This window comes from Clupea harengus, chromosome 11, assembly GCF_900700415.2.
Source record: "Clupea harengus chromosome 11, Ch_v2.0.2, whole genome shotgun sequence".
Classification (NCBI taxonomy): domain Eukaryota; kingdom Metazoa; phylum Chordata; class Actinopteri; order Clupeiformes; family Clupeidae; genus Clupea; species Clupea harengus.
Window position 1 is genome coordinate 11,770,808 of NC_045162.1, and position 20,379 is coordinate 11,791,186.

At 44.3% G+C, this 20,379-nt stretch overlaps 1 protein-coding gene across 2 annotated transcripts; it reads left to right on the forward strand.

Moving 5' to 3' along the window:
- Positions 1 to 1,261: 1,261 nt before the first annotated feature.
- On the forward strand, positions 1,262 to 20,026 carry ca14 (carbonic anhydrase XIV). 2 transcript variants are annotated; one of them, XM_031576768.2, is made up of 12 exons: positions 1,262 to 1,829; positions 2,039 to 2,059; positions 7,666 to 7,845; positions 8,246 to 8,391; positions 11,718 to 11,813; positions 12,323 to 12,389; positions 12,692 to 12,849; positions 13,353 to 13,479; positions 17,093 to 17,116; positions 17,264 to 17,348; positions 17,704 to 17,757; positions 19,671 to 20,026. In XM_031576768.2, the coding sequence occupies exons 1-12, from the start codon at positions 1,763 to 1,765 to the stop codon at positions 19,765 to 19,767; spliced, it is 1,122 nt and encodes a 373-aa protein (XP_031432628.1). In that variant the 5' UTR covers positions 1,262 to 1,762; the 3' UTR covers positions 19,768 to 20,026. The 2 variants fall into 2 exon arrangements, with proteins under 2 accessions (XP_031432628.1, XP_031432629.1); XM_031576769.2 differs by lacking the exon at positions 17,704 to 17,757 and having other exon boundaries at positions 1,263 to 1,829.
- Positions 20,027 to 20,379: the final 353 nt, after the last annotated feature.

Here is a 20,379-nt window from a genome sequence, read left to right on the forward strand (position 1 = left end):
GATTTGGTTCAAATAATTACAATCCTGTTAAAAGAATAGGCTAGCTCGATTTATCCTAACAATGAGGGAATCCGATTTCGAGACCGAAAAAACGATGTCTTTCGGAATGTCAAAAGCAGACCACATTAATGGCGTTTCGGAGCTGTAGCGCCGTCGCCCTCATGCGGCCATACATTCGAACTGCGGTTTAAGAACTGCGCCTTTAAAGTAACATTATGCAACAATTTGACACTTTTTGAGATATGGTTTTACAGGCAACTAGTTTTGGTACCATCCGCAAATTCATTTTGATAGCATATGGTCATGTGAAGGACAGATAAACACCTGTGTCTTCCCCACTAGCCATCCAGGATATGCCCTATGCAGTTCTGTGTAACGGGCTGGTGCACCCTGCAAAAATGGAAAAAAAGCTTTCACATGCATGACATTGCCAGCTAAACTGCCAAAAGGCACCAGTTAGTGTGTTGGCAAACTTCAATCAGTGTCAGCTGGGCTGTTGGTGGTGTTTGCAAGGTTTTTGCATACCTTTTAGGTAGTTAGCTTACTAGCTGTTACTGTTGCAACGAGAACAGCCAAACTAAATGCCCTACTCCGTCACTCTGAAAACTCGTTACATGTGGCGAATGCCCACCAGACCCGTAGTACACATTTAGTAGTACGTTCTAAAATAAACAAAATATATTTCTGCTGACAGAAATGACAGCTCTTTCTAAAAGCTAATTTCATAGGTCACTCATTTTTTTTTCAAAAGCGAAAATGAGTTAAATGCAACATGAAAATCAATAGCTGACATCGGTGCACCTGCCAGAGCAAAGTCATAATTAAATAGTCTCTAGAGGGCACACTTTTGCCCATTACAATGCACCCTCAGTTTGTGGCCGCTGAGTGTATAATTGATTTCGAGACAGTGAGAGAATTCTTGTTTATGCTCTAGTGAACCTATGGGTCTAGGTAAACAAATGGAACTGAAAACCAAACGGTTTAAATAAAATACAGTTTATCATAATTTTTTCCCCAATCTTCCGCTTCTCTATCCCTCCTTGTTTCACCGAGTACCAGTAACCATGCACCAACACCGACCACCACACCAATCATGCACTAACACCCACCACCACACACTAAAACCCCCTCAGTCCCTAATGACCTGTTATTGGAATGCAAACAAACAAACAATTTCTTTGCATGATAACCCCTAGTCCCCCAGCCCTCTTGAACTGTCCATTCACTACCATTCTTTCATGCTATTTCAGCCGCTCAGGCTCTCGCTACCCCCTACCCTCTCTCTCCCTCCCTCCCTCCCTCACTCTCTCCTCCCCTCTCTCTGTCCCTCTCTTTTTTTCCAACTCTCACTGTTTTTTGTTCAGTGACCAGCACCAAAAATCCTCTGTCACCGGTCTCCCCCACTTCACACACATCACACACACACTTTTTTTCCCCGTGCTTATTTCACACCCTGCGTTCAGCTGGACCTTGTCTCCCTCTGCGGCCTGCTGCAGCATCCTTCACGCTGGATCTGGGATGAGTGGACTTCTCACTGGACTTTTGAGGAACTCCGCTAGACAGGGTAGAGTGCTCAGAGCCTGAGGGCTTGCAGGACTCTGTATGCTGTAGGTTTGGACTCCAGCTACTTTCCAGACTCTCCTTCAGTGTGTGAGTGTGTGTGGGTGTTTGAGTGTGTGTGTGTATGTGTATGTGTGTGTGTGCGTGAGAGAAAGAGAGAGAGAGGTCCTTCTGTGACTGCGTATGGGACTGGAGAGTGAGTATGGACTTCGGGACCTCAGTGTTGCTGATCCTGCTGTTTTGGCTGGGCACCGGCAGTTGTGCGGCTGGTAAGAGCTTGATCAACATAACAGAGACAGCTGATCCCTTATTCTGGAAATCAGAACTATGGCAAAAAGTTGTTTTCAACTCAGTTGAAAGGACTGAGATCTGTAACTTGTAGCAATTCCAAATGCAATCATGAGATATATGTATCGTCTTCACCTGGATATTGCTTGCTGACTTCTAAATTCTCTCTGTTCTGTTTATCTGATTTCAGAAATAGATTGGACTTACTCAGGTAAGGCTACACCTTCACGCCGTTGTGTTATTAAATCGAATGCTCACTACTAATAATTGTATTTGGCATGTATGTTTACTTCGGAAATTAAGACTGCCATTTGGAAGCATGGTAGTGTTCTAACTAAGACCTAATAGCTTTAATATCTAACTTATGAGCTTGTCTACATGCAATGGAGGTTATAGTATTAGCCATTTAAGACAATGGGAGATGAGGTCTTAATCCCGTTTCTTATCCAGAACGGACCTAAGAGCTGGGCCGAGTGGCAGAGACAGACGGCGGTCTTATGAGATTTGCTTTGCGTGTGTCAATATTGTCATTGCTCCGCAGTGTCCACTCTGTCCCCGTTCCTCGTCCTCCCTGTCGCCCCCCGTCCTCCCTCTCTCTCTCTTTTACTTCCAGCTCAGCAGTTTGCTATCTTGGCATCAGAATCATTGACAAAGGCAACCAGTGAAAGACATTTGGCACACAGAGATGTCAGAAAGATGGAGAGAGGAAAGCGTAGAGAGAGAGAGAGAGAGAGAGAGAGAGAGAGAGAGAGAGAGAAAGAGGATGGAGTGAGAGGAGGAGAGGGAGGTGTGTTGTGCCACTCGAGAACTACAGATGGCACAAGTATTGAAAATAGTTTAAGTGTGTGAAAAAAAGAATGAATGTGTGGGCGTGTGTGTCTGTCTGTAAAAGAGAGGCAATTGTTGAGACGACAACAATTTGAAAAGCAGCAGGACATTGTAGTTCCTGGCACGGGTTGCCTATGTGTGTGTGTGCATGTCTGTGTGTGCATGTATGCATTTGAGTGTGTGTGTGTGTGTGTGTGTGTGTGTGTGTGTGTGTGTGTGTGCATGCATGCATGTGAGTGTGTGTGTGCGTGCGTGCGTGTGTGTGCTCAATGCTGGGATTGTGCCACTCTTACACACATCTTATTATGTGGCCTCCAATACTGTAAGAGCCATACAGAAGGGAGCACATGTGACTGGGATTACATGGCCTCTGTATGTGAGCTCTGTATAGCCTCTGTACTGTGTGGTACACCGCCCGGCTGCAGGCCCTGCTTTAGACGGGGCCCACTGCACTGTGACCCAGCACAGGACTGATGGAGATACCTCACCTTCTCTGAGACAGGCGCACTCACAGATGAGTAGGGTAGGCTAGAGCCGTTAAGCCTCCTCTTACCACAGGGATACTCAGTGGACCTCAATGGCCCTCAATAGAGGCACAGACAATAACCCATAGGGGTGAAGCCAGCTGTTTTCCATTGTGACTCAAGAGCATGATCACATGATCATTTTGACCCAGTGTCATTTAAAGATGTCAAAACTAGCTCCTCTGGCCGCCTCTAGGTTAGATGGATCCGTTTGTTATGCTTTGCAGCCATTCCTGGGCCATACATTGTGGCCCACGCATTATGTCTTTTCCTCATCAACTCAAAATCAAATCAAAAGGGAAACGTGTTTTTTTCAGTAAACACATTGCTAGTGTTCTTTTGGTTTGGTACCTGTGAGGGGTTCTTGACCATGTCTTGAGCAGTTACACAAAGGCATGTGTTGGTCCTGTGTGCTGCTAGATTGTGAGGTTCCTTGTTGATGAGTTGTGGTGTGTTTTTTCTTTGTGGTGCATTACGTGATTTGTGTTGTGAGGTTTGTGCCTTCGAGGTGGTGATGATGTTGTGTTTGTGATTTTATGGTGCAAAGTGTATTTTAATTAGTGTGTGCTGGGTGATGTGTGGGCCCCCTGTAGAGGATGTGAGGTTTGTGTGTTGTTACGTTGTGACCTGACAGTGCATCATTATGTAAGAATTTGGGGGGTGTGTGTGTGAAGTAATTGCTGGGTTAAGAGGTTGTGTGTTCTGTTTGTGTTTTGCATTGTGTGAGCGGTACTCTGTGAGATGTTACTCTTTGTGTTTGGCAAGGCTCTGAGGATGGAGCTTGTGTGTCCTGTGTGTGTTCTGTTTCATGTGAGTGGTGTTGCGTATGAAAGATATTGCATCAGCTCTGTGTGCTGTACCATGTGTTAGGCTTTGTTTGCGTAAAGCTTTGAGGTCAGGATGTGACATGTTGTGTATGTATGTGGCATGTGAGTGTTGCTCTTCTGAAATTGTGTGTGTATACTGCATCTGTGTTTGTATGTGTGTGTGTGTGTGTGTGTGTGTGTTTACTTCATGTTGCCTCTTGCGAGGGTCTCTTTGGTGCAGTATGTGAGAGGTAGAATGGCAGCCATTGGAAAATGTGCCCCACTGTTGTCATGGGGATTACCGTGGCAACAGCGGGGGATCTGTGGGAAAAAGTTTTCTCCTTTTTTGGGGGCCAGTCGGGTAGAGGTGGGGGTGGGGGGGTGGGGGTGAGCTGGGCATTGGGGGGGTCAGGCCATGTGTGTGTGTACTTCACAATCCTAGTTTAAAAAATCAACATGGCGCCTCTCTCTGTCCTCTGTTGCATTCTCTCTCTCCCTCTCCCTCTCCCTCTCCCTCTCCCTCTCCCTCTCCCTCTCCCTCTCTCTCTCTTTCTCTGTTCACGTTTCAAGTTCAGCTTATCAAATTAATTGTTGTTTAGGCTACACCGCATAAACTACAATGTGTTTGTAGTTAATTCAAACAAAAATTAAAATGACGGTAAATCAATCCAGCGCACACTGGATTACGATGTTTGCCTGTGTTTTAGATGTGAAGGGTGTTGCTGCCCTCTGTTATGTTATATATACTGTATTTGAATCTTTTTTATGGGGGGGTCTCACTCACACAGTATCATGTAATGCCCACTGCTCTCTCTCTCACTCTCTCACTAAAATAGACAGCCCATTCAACGCTACAATGAGTTGTTCTCCATCTCTTCTTTCTATCCCTCTCTCTCTCAACCCTCCCTCCCCCCCCCTCTTTCTCTCAGTCTCCTCATTTCTCTGCAAGGACCCCCTGTTCTTTTCACAATCCAATTATATTGGGGAGTTTGTGTGTGTGTGTGTGTGTGACTGTGTGTTTGTGTGAGTGTATTGCTCTCAGCCACCTCATCAGGCATGCATGACTAAACTCTGAGCTGACGCCATTCTAGAGCGCTTCATCTCTGCCTCACTCTCAGCACACACACACACACACACACACACACACACACACACACACACACACACACACACACACACACACACACACACACACACACATACACCCACACACACACACACAATTAACAACACACTACACGCTGAAGCAATGAAATGTCGATAGACACTGAAAGTGCAAAATCAGGAAGGCCAAAATATTCACACAATAATATTATGAATAAATGAATAAATTCTAAAAAATGCCACCGCTGTAGTCTCACCGGCTTCCTGGAGGGGTCTGCACTCTCGTGTTCCATTCACCTCCATTCACCTCTGGTCTTTGTCAGATAGCAGCTGATTGGCAGCACACACACACACACACACACACACACACACACACACACACAAACACACACACACACACACACACACACACACACACACACACACACACACACACAACACACACAAACACACACAAACACACACATACACACACACACACACACAAACACACACACACACGACTGCTAGAATGCACTCACTAATACCAACCAAAACCTTCAAACATACTTGGAAAGGAGATGAGAAGTGACTGAAACGATCATTATGAAGTAATGCTTTTTTCCGTGCTATGTAAAAAAACATATCAAAGCATGTTACACTAAGAGAATCAGTGAGTTTATTATACCTAGTGATTTTAATTTGACTTACAGTTTTTCTCGATTGCTAACACACATTTTTTGAAAGCATGCCTCGTTTTCTCAAAACTCTAAACACAAATCCCAAAACCACTCACACAAAATGCAAAACCCTTTATATCTCCTGCAAAATGCAACTTTGCTTTCAAAACAGTGTTATGTCACCTCAAAAGGGTACTTTGTTTTCTAATGACAAACACAGCCCATTATATGAGTAGACATTCTAAGCATCGATTGAACACTGATGTGCTCAATGGAAAACACTACTATGAAATGGGAAAACACCAGTATGAAGGCCTTATCAGGAACATTATGTTACTATACGCTTACTCCTGTAGTAAAATATAACTGTATGATGTTTTTACTCAAATATAAAACAACACACAAATATACAGTATTTGCACAGTTTTTCCAAAAGTGCTGTAGCCTATACATCACAGCAAACACAAATGAATGTGTAAATGATTTGCACAGAACAAACAATAGGATATAGGCCAGTACAGTCAACAAAAAAAAGAAAGAAAAATGTAAAATAAAAAAGGACAAAAAACTGCTGCATCCTGTTCTAGCTCTAGACAATATTGACAATGTGCTATCAGAAATAGACCTACACAGTGTTGTGAATGTTGTTGCATTTTGTGTGAGTGGTTTAGGGATTTGTGTTTAGAGTTTTGAGAAAACGAGGCATGCTTCATGTGTGTAAGCAATCGAGAAAAACTGTAACATTGGATTGGATTACAATACAGTACAGTAATGTGTCAGTGCTGATAGGACGCAATCAGTTGTGGAAATGTATATGACTTACTTGCACATAGTCATAGCATAACTGTTTGACTGTCGGAGTTTCTGACAAAAGGCACCCTGTACACCTGCTTTATTCTCAAGGTGTTCCGCCTTAGAACACAGTCCACTGTGGCTAGGCTCACTGTATTGATGTTTAGGAATATGTCTTGGTCATCAATGATTGCACTTTGTATTTGTTTACGTAATTTTACAGATACAGTACAATGGAAAATACAAGAATACTATGCTCCTGATAAGGCATTCAAACTAGTGTTTTCCTGTCATAGTAGTGTTTCTTACCTATTCCCGATTCTGAATGTCCAGAGAATGGATGCAACTGAGAAGCGGCTTATATTTGGTTGAACCCTCTGGCCAGCCTCCTGCATGGTCAAACCATGGTTGACCATATGGTTGACCACAGTGGCCCGAATCTCATCAGAGATAATTACTTTATTATTTTTCTTGCTCTTTCTCTTTATCCTCTTCCTCCTCCTCCTCCTCCTCTTACTCTCACTCCTCTGCCTTTCTTATCACCTCTCACTTCAATGTTGCCATCAATTGTTCTCCAAACCAGGAGCTAACCTGTGGCCATCATATTGCTAAAGCTTTGATTTCAAATGGCACAACAGCCTTGGAAATGGAAGTTTTGCCAATTGAATAGCAGTGTGTTCTGTCTGAACACAAGGAGGTTTTGGCATTGATGAAGTGTGCAAAGTAGAGAGGATGGTTTTTAGTGTTTTGAAGAAAGTGCGGTTAACAATTGAAATCTGTGTCTAAAGCAGATACTTGTGCTTGTGTAGTTTAGCAGAATTGGTTTAGGGAGTTGGCACATGAGTTACAGGTTGTGGTCATTGTGCCATAAGTTCCAGTTTTTGAATGTCAATCGAGAAAAACTGTAGTATAGATATTATCATCAGAGTTATTTTTATGTTCACAAATAATTGTGCAGGCCATGTCCTGTGACTGTAGCTCCCTGGAGAGGTTAACACTTTTATGTTCTATTCACCTTTGACCTCTGATATCAGATCAGGGTTGTATGTGCTGTATGAGCCTTTTTCATGTTAAGTTGAAGTGATGTCATGTCCCCCCCCCCAGGTCAAATGGGTCAGCCGCAGTGGTCAGAGTTCTTCCCTGACTGCGGAGGGTCGGGTCAGTCCCCCATCAACATGGACTCTGCCCAGACCAAGTACGAGCCAAGGTTGGCAGTGGTCAGGCCTCTGGGATACAGCCAGCATGGCAACGAGCCCTTCACCCTCTCCAACAACGGCCACACGGGTAAGAGCTGGGTCATACTGTGTCTCCAGTATGGCACTGAACCGAACCTGCATAGCAGCACTGTCTAGAACCGTTCCGGACCAGATCTAGCCTTGAGAGTCAGCTGCTGTCTAGGGAGTGTTTGCTCTTTTAGGTTACTATACTTTCTTTCAGTTTACTCTGCGTGGCTCATTACTTTATTGTTTTATAATTCACATGTGACCGTTGTCTTCACATGATTGGAACAGCCTAACAGGAAACGATCGATAGGCATCATGTTGCTTTTTGAGAGATTCTTTACACTGACGCTTTCTTAGACGAATAAAAACATGCCAGTCTACACGTCTACTATTTAAATGGTAGTGATATCCTCCGTCAATGTCACCCCCTGGTGCCCCCCCCTCTCTGCCCCCCTTCCCAGTGATAATGCCTCTACCCAACTGGATGGGCATAGGAGGGTTGCCATGGCAATTCAGCGCTGTCCAGCTCCACCTGCACTGGGGCAACGGGGGAAGTGTGGCCACAGGGAGTGAACACACCATCAACGGACGCAGCACTGCAGCCGAGGTATGTGTGTGTGTCTGTGTGTGTGTGTGGTGTATGTGTGTGCATATGTGTGTGCATGTGGTTTTGTGTGTGTGTGCGCATACGTGTGTGCATATGTGTGTGTCTTTGCAAAAATGACACATGGCTGTTCACACACATCTAAAAAAGCTCCTGGAATTAATCAGCCTTTCAGGAACTCTCTAGGACTCAGGTTTTGTTTGGCTAAAGTCATAGTATGCAAAAGTGCCCAGTTGGATCTCCTTACTAAATTTACTGCAATAACAAAATCCCAGTCTGAGACCTCCAAACAATGCTGTTACGCAAAGCTGTTTTCAGCAGAGTTACACATCAAAACAAAGCACTTGGTCAGAAGGTTCTAATTCAGGTTAATTACGATGCACAATTAGAAACAGATTAGTGTAACATGCCTCTACTACTTAGAATTCTTCTTACCTTTTCAGTGGTCTATTTCTATTCTGCTCTACTTCTGTTTCTCTCTCTCACACACACACACATGCAGGCTTACATACACACACACACTCACACACACACATATACACATGCACACACACACACACTCACACCCACACACACACACACACACACACACACACACACACACACACACACACACACACACACACACACACACACACACATGAGAGCAGGTGGAGTGGAACAGAGTAGCTTAGGTCTACTTCTGTTTCTCTCTCACACACACACACACATGCACACAATCGCACATACATGTACACACACACACACACACACACACACACACACACACACACACACACACACACACACACATGAGAGCAGGTGGAGTGGAACAGAGTAGCTTACCGTGGTCTAAAATCTGACTGTGTCCCGTGGGGCTTTCCTACCGGTTCCCCGCAGGGTACAGGAACACAGAACCGCTCCTCTGACCCCCTCCCATCTGTGAGGAACTGTGAGAGGGTAGAATGGAAAAAATAAGTGCAAAGATGAAAGAAGCCAAAGAAGACTGAAGAAGGGAGAGAGAGACAGAGAAAGGAAGGAAGAGAGAGAGAGAGAGCTGGAGAGAGAAAGAGAGAGAGAGAGAGAGGGAGAGGGAGAATAACAGCAGGATTATTTCATGGTAGCATGGGGTGGTTACACAGAGAGATGGTCACACGATGTGTGAGAGAGACCTGAGCAGTTACTCTCACTGCACAACCTCAAGGACAAGAGTTCGGCTCCAGTACACTTAGGACAGCCTCAGACATTAGGCAGTACCGGTATGGATGAACCCTGATTTGGCATGCATCCAGGCCAATTCTGGGCCCTATCTGTTCCAGAGGCAGGTGCCATCTGTGTGGGTTCAGTGGGACATTTCAAAATGCTTAACGTTAAATGGCTTAACGTGGCTTACTGTTCCAGAACAGCGATCAATGATCACCAAGTTTCTCTCAGACATGTCTTATCATAAACATTTCCACCTATCAACATCAAAATCCCGTGAGTGCGGATGTTACATTAAGCGTTTTCCTTTCCCCTGGCACCCATTATAAGGAAAAGCTTAACATGGCTTTAGGTTCCATAATAGGAATCAATGATTTTTTGTCAGAAACACTTCCACCTGTCAAAAAATCTTAACCGAAATGTTCCAAAATAGCGATCAATGATCACCATATTTGTCTGACATCTCACGTCACCTCATTTGCCTCGTTAAACCTCTTCCTTTGCCTATAGTTTGGTGAATCAATGATCGCTGTTATATTAAACAACGTCAAGCTCATTCCTTTTATTGGTCGTCAATGGAGAGGGGAAACGGGACAGTGCGTGTTAAGCTTTTTCATGTTAGAATTTCCCTGGGTTCAGTTCTCTAGCACTGATGACAGTCAACAGCTCTCCACATCACTGCTCCAGAAGTGACTCTTACCAAAGCAACCCAGAAATACTACTGGCGGATAACAGACCTTGGAACATTAATGGGAAAAGTTGTAGGCAAAGACCTGTGAAGATTAAGGCATAGACAGCAGGCTCTACATATGGCAGTGACCGCCCAGTGGGACACCAGACAGTGACCATCTGACGGAGGAGAAGGAAAGACAGAGAGAGATAAAAGGAGAAGAAAGGATGAATGGAGGATTTGAAGAAGAGAGAGGAAGGAGGTAGAGGGATTGGGCAAGAGATCTGAGATGCAGTCCATCTGTTACTACACAGGTATGCCAACGTGGGGGGGGGAGGGAAACAGAGGAGAGAAGAAGGAGAACGAGAGAAAAATAGAGTGGGAAGAGAGGAGAGGAGGAACAAGGTGTTTGAGAGGAGAGAAGAGAGGACAGAATAGAGATTGGAAGAGAAGAGAGGAGAGAAAGGGAACAGATTTTAAAAGAAGAGGGAAGGTCTTTTGGCTGTGCAAAAAAAAGAAGGCGACAGGCTCAAGGGGCTTTCCTGAACCTGTGTCGAGAGCTGGAGATAAATTAAACCTCTGATTAAAACATTTTTGCTGAACCGCCAATAAGAGTGATCTCTCTCACCAATGTGCCCCGCCGTCTATTCAACACGCTCAATCGGCCGAAAAGCCGCCAACAGGGGTGTGACTAGTGCCGCCGGTGCAGGACACACCACAAACACAGGGCTGCAGACCCGGCTTGGAGTGTCAGGGGCATTACCCTCTATATCTCCCTCTCTCTCCATCCGTCCATCTCTCCCCCTCATTCTCTCTCTTTCCCCCTCTCTGTCTCTCTCCCCTCTCTCCTCCTGCCCCTCTCTCATCTGCCCCTCTCTCCATCCGTCCGTCTCTCCCCCTCATTCTCTCTCTTTCCCCCTCTCTGCCTCTCTCCCCTCTCTCCTCCTGCCTCTCTCTCCATCCGTCCGTCTCTCCCCCTCATTCTCTCTCTTTCCCCCTCTCTGCCTCTCTCCCCTCTCTCCTCCTGCCAATCTCTCCATCCGTCCATCTCTCCCCCTCATTCTCTCTCTTTCCCCCTCTCTCCTCTCCTCCTCTCTCTCTTTCCCCCCTCTCTCCTCTCCTCCTCTCTGTCTCTCTCCCCTCTCTCCCTCTGCCTTCTCTGCTCTCTTCTGGGCCACTGTGAATGTCATGACTCAGCAAGACTCTTTCTCCTAATTCTCTCTCTCTAAATCTGCTGTCCATCATTCTCTCCATGTTGTTTCTTTCTGTCTGCCATTCCCTCTGTCCTTCTCACTCTTTCACTCACTCCAGCTCTTCTACACACACAGAAAACCTTCACAATTCATCTATACACAATACGAGGGATTTACAGATTAGGAAAGAACACGGACACACTCGTACTTTCACTAATACTCTCTGTCTCTCTCTCACACACACACAGAGGTAAAATCTCTAATGGCACTCTTTGTCTCCTCAGCTCCATATAGTCCACTACAACTCGGAGTTGTATGAGAATGTTTCCATGGCGATGACTCAAAGAGATGGTCTGGCAGTTCTGGGAATTCTCATTGAGGTTTGTTCACAAACCAAGCACTCCCCATTGACCATTATCAAAGGTTCCTCCACAAACACTTGCTATTAACCCTTATCACTGAACCCTCAGTCCACCCATGTAAACCAACATTCACTATTGTTTATTATCATTGTTTATTATGCTCTACACTCAGCCAATGTAAATAAGCAGATATCATTATCAATCACTGAATCATGAATACAATAGCTAAATACAATTAAAAAAAGTAAACCAACAGTTACTATTGTTTATTATCAATGAATGCCCTATACACAGCCAATGGAAACCAACACTTACTATTACAATTATTAATAAATACATGTATGTAAGTTTATAAATCTATGACTAATTATTACCATAATTTATCTACAATTATTATCACCACCAGTATTCATCTTACCACCTCTGGTTTGTGGTTAGCTGTTTTGGAGTTTTATAGAGCACTGCACTGCTATAGAGCATTTCTTCTCTTTGTTACCATGGTGATTGACACTGCCTTCCCTCCACAGGTGGGTGAGGAAACGAACCAGGCATATGCCAACATCATCAACTACCTGAGCAGAATAAGGCATGCAGGTGCGTTACAGGGTTGTCATGGTTATGGTGTTATACCAGCACCCAACTGAGCCATACAGATCCCAACACCTGGTACATTTATCATCATACAAAAGTTTCTTGAATGGATCAAGCCACTGACTGTAATGATCTGGCATGTGTCTGTTTCAAACCACATTCACTGTAGAGTCAATTGCTGTGATGGCCAAAAAATCCCCCCCCCCCCCCCCCCATCGAAATATTTATTTCAAACTATTTTGTCTACTTTAGAGTCTTTCACCAGCCATTAATCACTAGTGCTTCCCTGCTGGCTGTCTCTCTAGGGCAGAAAGTCACCATTCCTGCGTTTGACATCCAGACCCTGCTGCCAAAGGACCTGCGGAGCTACTACCGCTACAACGGCTCTCTGACCACCCCACCCTGCTACCAGAGCGTCCTCTGGACTGTCTTCCAGGAGACCATCAAACTGTCCATGACACAGGTGAAAGGGCATGAGCAGAGGACAGGTGGGGGGGAGAGAAGAAGAGAGGAGTGGAAAGAAGACGAAGGGAGGGGAAAGAGGAGAGGAGGTGAAAGGAAGTGAGAGGAGTGGAAAGGAGAGGAGAGGAGAGGAGAGGAGAGGAGAGGAGAGGGGTGAGAGGAGAGAAAGGGAAAGGAGAGGAGGGGAAAGAGGAGAGGAGAAGAGAGGAGGTAAGGTGAGAGTAGGGAAGATGGAAGACAAGGAGGAGAGAGCTTTAGGACACTTTTAAGAACACGTGCTGCAATAACCTATAGAGGAGGAAGATGTTCTGCTAAACAAATGATCACTTTGAATTTGCTTTTCTGCTCTCCATATCCCATCCTATGTCATTCTCTTTTCTCCTCTATTCTCCTATCCTCTGTCTGTTCTCTCCCCTGCCCTCCTCTGTTTTATTCCCTCTCCCTTCTCCTCTCTTTCCTCTCCTCTTTCTTCCCTCTCCCTTCTCCTCTCTTCCCTCTCCTCAGCTGGTCAAGCTGGAGACTCTCCTGTACACCAGTGAAGAGGGGGACTCCCAGCCTTCAGTGCTCCAGGATAACTACCGCGCCACCCAGCCTCTCAACCAGAGGGTCGTCCTCGCCTCCTTCCAACACAGTCAGTAGAGATGCACCACAGTACACATCCATGGAGAGAGACACAGAGAGAGGGAAAGAAACCAGCAGAGACAGAGAAGGAAAGAGAAAGACAGAGAGAAAGAGAGAGAGAGAAGAAGAAGAAGAAGAAGAAGAAGAAGAAGAAGAAGAAGAAAGATAGAGACAGAGAGAGAAAGAGTCTACTATATTTTACAGTCATTCATTTTCTGTCAGTCTGTGTATATCAACAAGGAAATACGATTGATCGTGTTTAACATATGGCACCACTGTTTCTGTTATTTTCGGTTGTGTCATGTTCCTAACTTTACCACTGTGCTGGGATGAAAACAGCCCTGGCTCTCCCTGAAAGTTTGACGAGGAGCTCACCAGTGCTAATGCTACACATCACTAGTTACACCAGGATTTGAACGTAGCAGGAACTACTTTTCAGACCATTACACTGAAAAGTTTACAGCTAGGTATATGTACAGTAGGCTCTTACCACGGCTACACAATGGTCAACATCGTTAACACCGGACTAATTGCATGATGGTGATTAACTGACATTCGTGTGGAGCACCCATGCGACTATGGCATTGTTGTTACCAAAACAGACCATCAGTCATTGTTTTCCTGCGTGAACGCAGTGCTGAAGCTTGGGTTTGCGTTTGTAAGGTTCTCATGGTAAAGCTGCACACGACATGTGGCATGTTTGCAGGCTTGGTGCCTGTCAGGCTGCGCTTTGACCATCACAATGGGCTCCTGGGATATCTGCTGATGCCCACCAACCAATGAGAGAGCTCACTTTTCTGACTGCACTGGCCCATGCTACCCATGTATCCATATGGCCTATCCACGATATTCTTGAATTATTCCCGATATTTCCTGATGAATCAGTAGACATTACTATCGATTCAGTGTTTCTGTTTCCTGTTTTCTGTTTCCGGTGCGGAGTGGCAGGAAATTAGCCGTGATTTGTGGAGGCTTTTGAACTTCCCAAACTGCCTTGAATGCAATGATGGGAAGCATGTTTTGATCAAATGGCCTCAGTCAGCCGGTAGTGACTTTTTTTAACTGTAAAGGAAGTCACTTAGTGGTCCTCCTGCCTGTGTTCGATGCTAACTATCGCTTCACAATGGTCGACATTGGGGCTTTCGGGAGGCAGAGTGATGGAGGGGTGTTTCAGGAGGTCATCTTTGGACAGAGGCTGCACCGAGGTCAACTGTGTTTGCCCCCCTCTAAAAGACCTGCCAGGGACCATTGTTCCACCTCCCCACTTTTTTGGGCAGACAAAGCATTTCCTCTGCACACACACCTGATGTGCTCGTACCCAGGTATGCAGTCAGCACAGCAGCTGCAGTTGTTCTGTCAGCTTTCCCCAATTGCACGTATTAACATATAATCTACGACGCTGGCTATTGTTAGGGAGCAGGCCTACATGGCAGTTGTCTCTGTATGTGAATTTTAAGGCGTATCTCTGGATGACAGCCAAAACATTTACATTTCTTGTCACTCAAGAGCAAGGCAAATCTTTGAAAATACCTTTGACATTGTGGCTGCTTGATGGTGGAGTTTGGGGAGGCCCTCCGCGTTCCACCCTGATAAAGCAGTGGACGTGGTTAAAGCATGTGAGGCTCTTTCTAACACACACTGATGATCCAGTCCTCCCACTGTCAGGTGTGGACAATATATCACGGTCATGCATAGATACAGTAGATATGGTGCCATCCCAGAGTGTTTTTTGTGTGTGTGTGTGTTGTTTTTACACTTAAATCGTAGGTATATACCACCATGTTATACTGACACAGCAGACATGGGGTCACTGCAGGAGACAGTACCCTGAACAACATTGGCCTCATGTCAAAGGCACCAGCTTCAAGGGCAGTGATTGGAGTCAGAAATGAACTGGCACATATCCTAACTTCCTAACACAGACCCCTGTCAGACCATGGTCATAAGGAGAGGGTCCACACACTATATTTTAACTACTTTAAATATATAACTAGTCTCTATTATCTAACACAGAAACTCTAATATGTACATTAATCTTTTTTCCCCCCTTGTTAAGTAAATACAAAGTACTATTTAGTACTATTTAGTAGTAGTAGTAGTAGTAGTAGTAGTAGTAGTAGTAGTATAGTATAGTATAGTATAAGCACCACAAGACATAAATAGTGGATGAATATAATAATTTATTTAATGAAAAAATAGAGTTGCCAATTAATTCTTCAAAGTGATTACTGCACATGGTTTCCTCCACTTATACTGTATATAGGTCAGCTCAGCAGGCGCGGATCTCTCTGATAGGTGTGCTCCATCACACACACCGCTTTCAAGGGCCTATCGCCAGTCTTCAAAAACTCCAGTGTGTTGTGTCTACCAAGTTCCCTTTGATTTCCTCTAGGTTCGTCCTAGAGTGGCAAGTGCATTGGGTTTCAGACTTTGAGAAAACAGCTATCCTGTAGCAGTTTCAGAGTCTTACATTAGAACATGGAAGCTGCAGCAAAAGATCCTCAAAATAAAGGAATAACGGGATATTCCATTTATTGGCTCTGGTGGAAAAAACAGACTGCGATCTCAAATGTATCAGGTGCTAGGCTAGTTTTGCTGTGCATTTTTAATATCAATATTCAGGCTAGACTACTACTTCCTCGTGTAGCCTGTGTTGTTGTGTAATATTAGTATTCAGAATAGACTACTACTTCCTCGTGTAGCCTGTGTTGTTGTGTCATTGTTTAATATCAGTGTTCAGGCTAGACTACTACTACCTCCCAACAATAACTACATTTCTGCTGATCCCTGCGATACTCTTGGGAACACTCATATTAATGTGGATAGATTGTGACCAACTCAGCGAGGCTCTCCTGATATGCGTCCATCTTGATATAATGTAGCTACAAAGTAAACACAGCGGCACGCTGTAACCACGGCAACACTCCAGAATGTAAAACTCTGAGTTGTTATGCAATTAGAGTTTTTCATTTTTTGATGTACGCCTATGTGATTAACACATTTTGTAGCCTACATCAATTTTTGTCAAGCGATTCTTGTCGCCTGAACTATAAATTAGCCTTGAGAGAAACAGAGTGAGTGAGAGAGAGAGAATGAGAAAGAAACAGAGAGAACAGAGAGACGGATGGGAGAGAAGGAGAGGGGGTACGGGTAGAGAATGGGAGTGTGAGAGAGAGGTAGAAGGGCTGAGTTATTTGTTTATGTGCTGGATCATTAGTTTCTGAAAATCCCTTTTCATGAACACAGCCACCATTGTTGTGAGTCATGTGAGTCAGAGAAGAAGAAAGAGCAGAGGAAAGAAAGGGACAGAGAGAAAAAAACGCGAGAGGGAGGGAGAGAGAAAGATGGGAGGAACGTAACTGTGAGAGAGGAAAAGAAAGAATCAGTGCCGAGTGCAACAGGACTGGCAATAGATGAAGTAGATGGCACCATGTACAGTATACTCACACTTGCACACACACACACACACACACACACACACACACACACACACACACACACACACACACACACACTCACATAATTACATAAATACAAATGTTGTTATCTCCCTCCTTCTGTCACTGTTATATCTCCTCTATATCCACATGGCTAACTGTATTTTCCCATATTTTCTTTTTCAGGAGGAGTCAAAGTTTACACTGCAGGTACATTTCTAGTGTTTGTTAAAGTACCACTTGATCGCATTTCATTTTAGAATATTACTGAATGGTTTTCATTCTATTCTGATTTTTTTCGTCAATGCAGTTTGAAACAGGTTATATACTGTAATTCCCTATCTCCCTCTCTGTCAGGTGAAATTTCAGCGATAGTGATGGGATCGTTGTGTGGATGTGTAGGCCTCGCAGTGATAATCCGGTTCATAGTAAAGACCATACGGTAAGTTTCCTTGGTTGTAAATGAGGACAAAGAAGCAGCAGTATTTTGGCGTCTCCGTCAGTTCTACTTTTACCGACCGTTGCGCTGATTTATGTTAAGATTTTAGTTGACAGATTCTGAGATAATCCAATTGGTAATAATCACAGAGTGTATGTGAAGTCAGGACAGCATTTCTGTCAGTTTGATTGTTCTGTAACTGCTGCTGATCATCATTTCACTCTGATCCTGATTTTGACCCATTTGTCATCATTGCTTGATTTTGTCTTATGATTTTGCGTTCTGATCAAAAGATTGTGTTCTGGTCATTTGATTGTTTATTTTGGTCACATGATTTTGTCTCCTCGTCACATGACAGCTCCACGTCTAGCTGGGACGTCCTCCCCAGTGTCAGGCCAGCGCCCCAGTCCAGGTCTTTCTTTGATTCATGACCTATGACCCCTAATACCTTAATTGACCCTAACACAGACATCAACAATAATAACAATAACAACAATAACAATATCAACTGATCCAGCTTTATTCTGATGCTCACAAACCATGTGGTGTCCAAGGCAAGGCTAATTAATGTTGAATACCGTTGCTACCCAAAACGAACCTAATAGGCTGTTGCAGTAAATGCTTTAGACCATTCTTTCACGTCACTCCATCGTACATATCCTATTGGGGAAAAGAGTGAAAGTTCTAAAAAAAAACTTTACATATCAAAACTTTTACTTCTATAGAAAATAAAGCTCACCTCTCCTGCTCCCACAAATCACACTGCAGTGAGTCCCTGAATGGTGGCTGAAACATATAACATTTAAGCAAAGATGTAAGCTATATTTTTAATTTCTATACCTAGCTCCAAAGTTGCAATTGTTTGTTCTATTAGATGATTACATTGAATGTGTATCGCATGTTACAAATGTTATACATTTTACATGGTAGGCCTAAATACATTCTCTAGAATGGGTGCATTTATGGAATAAGCTATATCGATCTCAACAAGAAAAGCCTGTCATGGAATTTCAGGGAGCAAAACTATGTAACTTTTTTACAACCTCAAAATCACACCCTGAATAACAAGGTAACAGTCAGTTTGAGGGGGTGTGGCTTGGGTATTTTCAAACATGTCTGACAAGCTACAATTACATGTCAGTGAATTGAATTGTTCTAAACAACAGAAAAAGCTTTTATTTCTTGTCAAAGTGCTCCTGGCAAACACTGTCCAGATCCTGCAATGGTATTGCGATCTTCTTACATTGAAATCCCGTCTGACTTATTCGGTTTAAAAGGATTCCGTGGCAATGCTATCATTTGGCTTTAACTAGTTGTTTGAACGAATTAACTTCGGCCTGGCTCCGCCCACTTAGTGCCACACCTTTACCTCTGTCTTAAAAGCACCTCTGTTTTGTGCAACAGTGCGCATGCGCTGCCGTTTGCACCAGCCGTTTGCACCAGCCGTTTGCACCAGCCGTTTTTACTCTCAAACTGGGGTTCCAGGCCATACTTATAGTCAGTGGAGAGGTAGCTGACAGTTAGTTGACTGATGTTGAATATTTATATACGTATATAAACATGGGTCATCAAAATAAAGCATTACCTTAGCCTTACTCACCCAGAGCTCTCTGACCACTCAAGACCACTGCCACCCTCCACCCAACAACCCCCCCTCCACCACCCCACCCTCCACCCAACAACCCCCCCTCCACCACCCCAATCTCCCCTCACCATTTCCCACAAACTCCACATCACATGTTTCTCCTCAGAGTAAATCCCAAACACACTAATCCTGTCGCTTTCCCCGAACTCCCCCTCAGGACCCCTGTGTTGGCCCTGTCATACATGTACTGGGTCACGTATGCACGCTATTTACCGGCCGTCCCTTCCCCTCACGCCGCACTAACAGCAGGCTGATTGCACCTCCCTGGTCGCTGATTAGGAACGGAAACCTTTCATTTAAACAGCAGAGTATTTGTGGCTGGCTCATGCAGGTATTTAGTTTAGTTAGCTGTTAATCATTTCCCTCTTTCTTCATTAGTCTTCTGTCCATGCTGTTTCATCGCATCACAATCATGTGTTCATGTATATGCCAGCCACCTGCACTTGTTATACACAGGGGTGTCAGAACTGAGGGTGATACTCAGAAAATGGTCTGATACACCAAGCACTTACTATGTCTATGTCTACTATGTCTACTTACTATGTCTGCTGGACACTGACAGATAGAGTGAAATGGTGCAATAGTACCATCTGCTGGTAAATAGGCAACATTGTTTTAAAGGAGCCTGGACGTTTTAAATGCAATGGACAGAATTGCTGAAATCGTGTTTCCTTCTGCAGAAGTAAAGACATGGGGAAGGCACTAAAGCAAGACATGGCTTTAAAGACGACCGCTGAGTCCGGCAAACCGGCAGAGCCCGCTCAGTCGGAACCTTGAACTTTGACCCTTGACATTAACCACATCCTTCATGCTCTGTGCATGATCCAGAGCTGACTCTTCCCTCCCTCTTCTGCCTCCTTTCACTTCCTCTTATCTCTTCATCCTCCTGTTACCACCACCCCTCCATTTCTCTCTCGATTTCTATCATTCTTGTCAATTCCTTCCTGTCAATATATATATTCCGCCCACCTCATCTATCTATCTCTCTTCTCTCTCTCTTTACTTTTTCTCTCCCTATCCCCTTGCCCCCATATACCCCCCCCCCCCCCAACCTGGCCAGTGGTAAGCATGTTTGTAATTGATGGTTCAAATGTCTCTTCTGAAAATGATGTGAGGTTGGCCTGTTGGTCTTAGTTACTGTTACTATTGTCATTCTGTATATACTGTTCTGTGTGCATCTGTAATAAACTAATGCTACAACCACCATCTCATGCTGCCTGCTGTGTGTGTTTGTGTTTGTGTATGTGTATGTGTATGTGTATGTGTATGTGTATGTGTATGTGTATGTGTCTGTGGGTGTGTGTGCGTGTGTGTGTGTGTGACCATAATGTGTGATATTAATAGTTTCTAATGGCAAAAATGAAACACTTGAAAGGGGAACCTTTGGCA

Excerpts from the sequence above, each read along its gene's own strand:
- ca14 (XM_031576768.2), top strand. The coding sequence starts at position 1,763 with ATGGACTTCGGGACCTCAGTGTTGCTGATCCTGCTGTTTTGGCTGGGC. Across the intron at positions 8,392-11,717 it reads GACGCAGCACTGCAGCCGAG|CTCCATATAGTCCACTACAA; the intron begins GTATGTGTGTGT and ends TTGTCTCCTCAG. Across the intron at positions 17,758-19,670 it reads AGGCCAGCGCCCCAGTCCAG|AAGTAAAGACATGGGGAAGG; the intron begins GTCTTTCTTTGA and ends TTCCTTCTGCAG.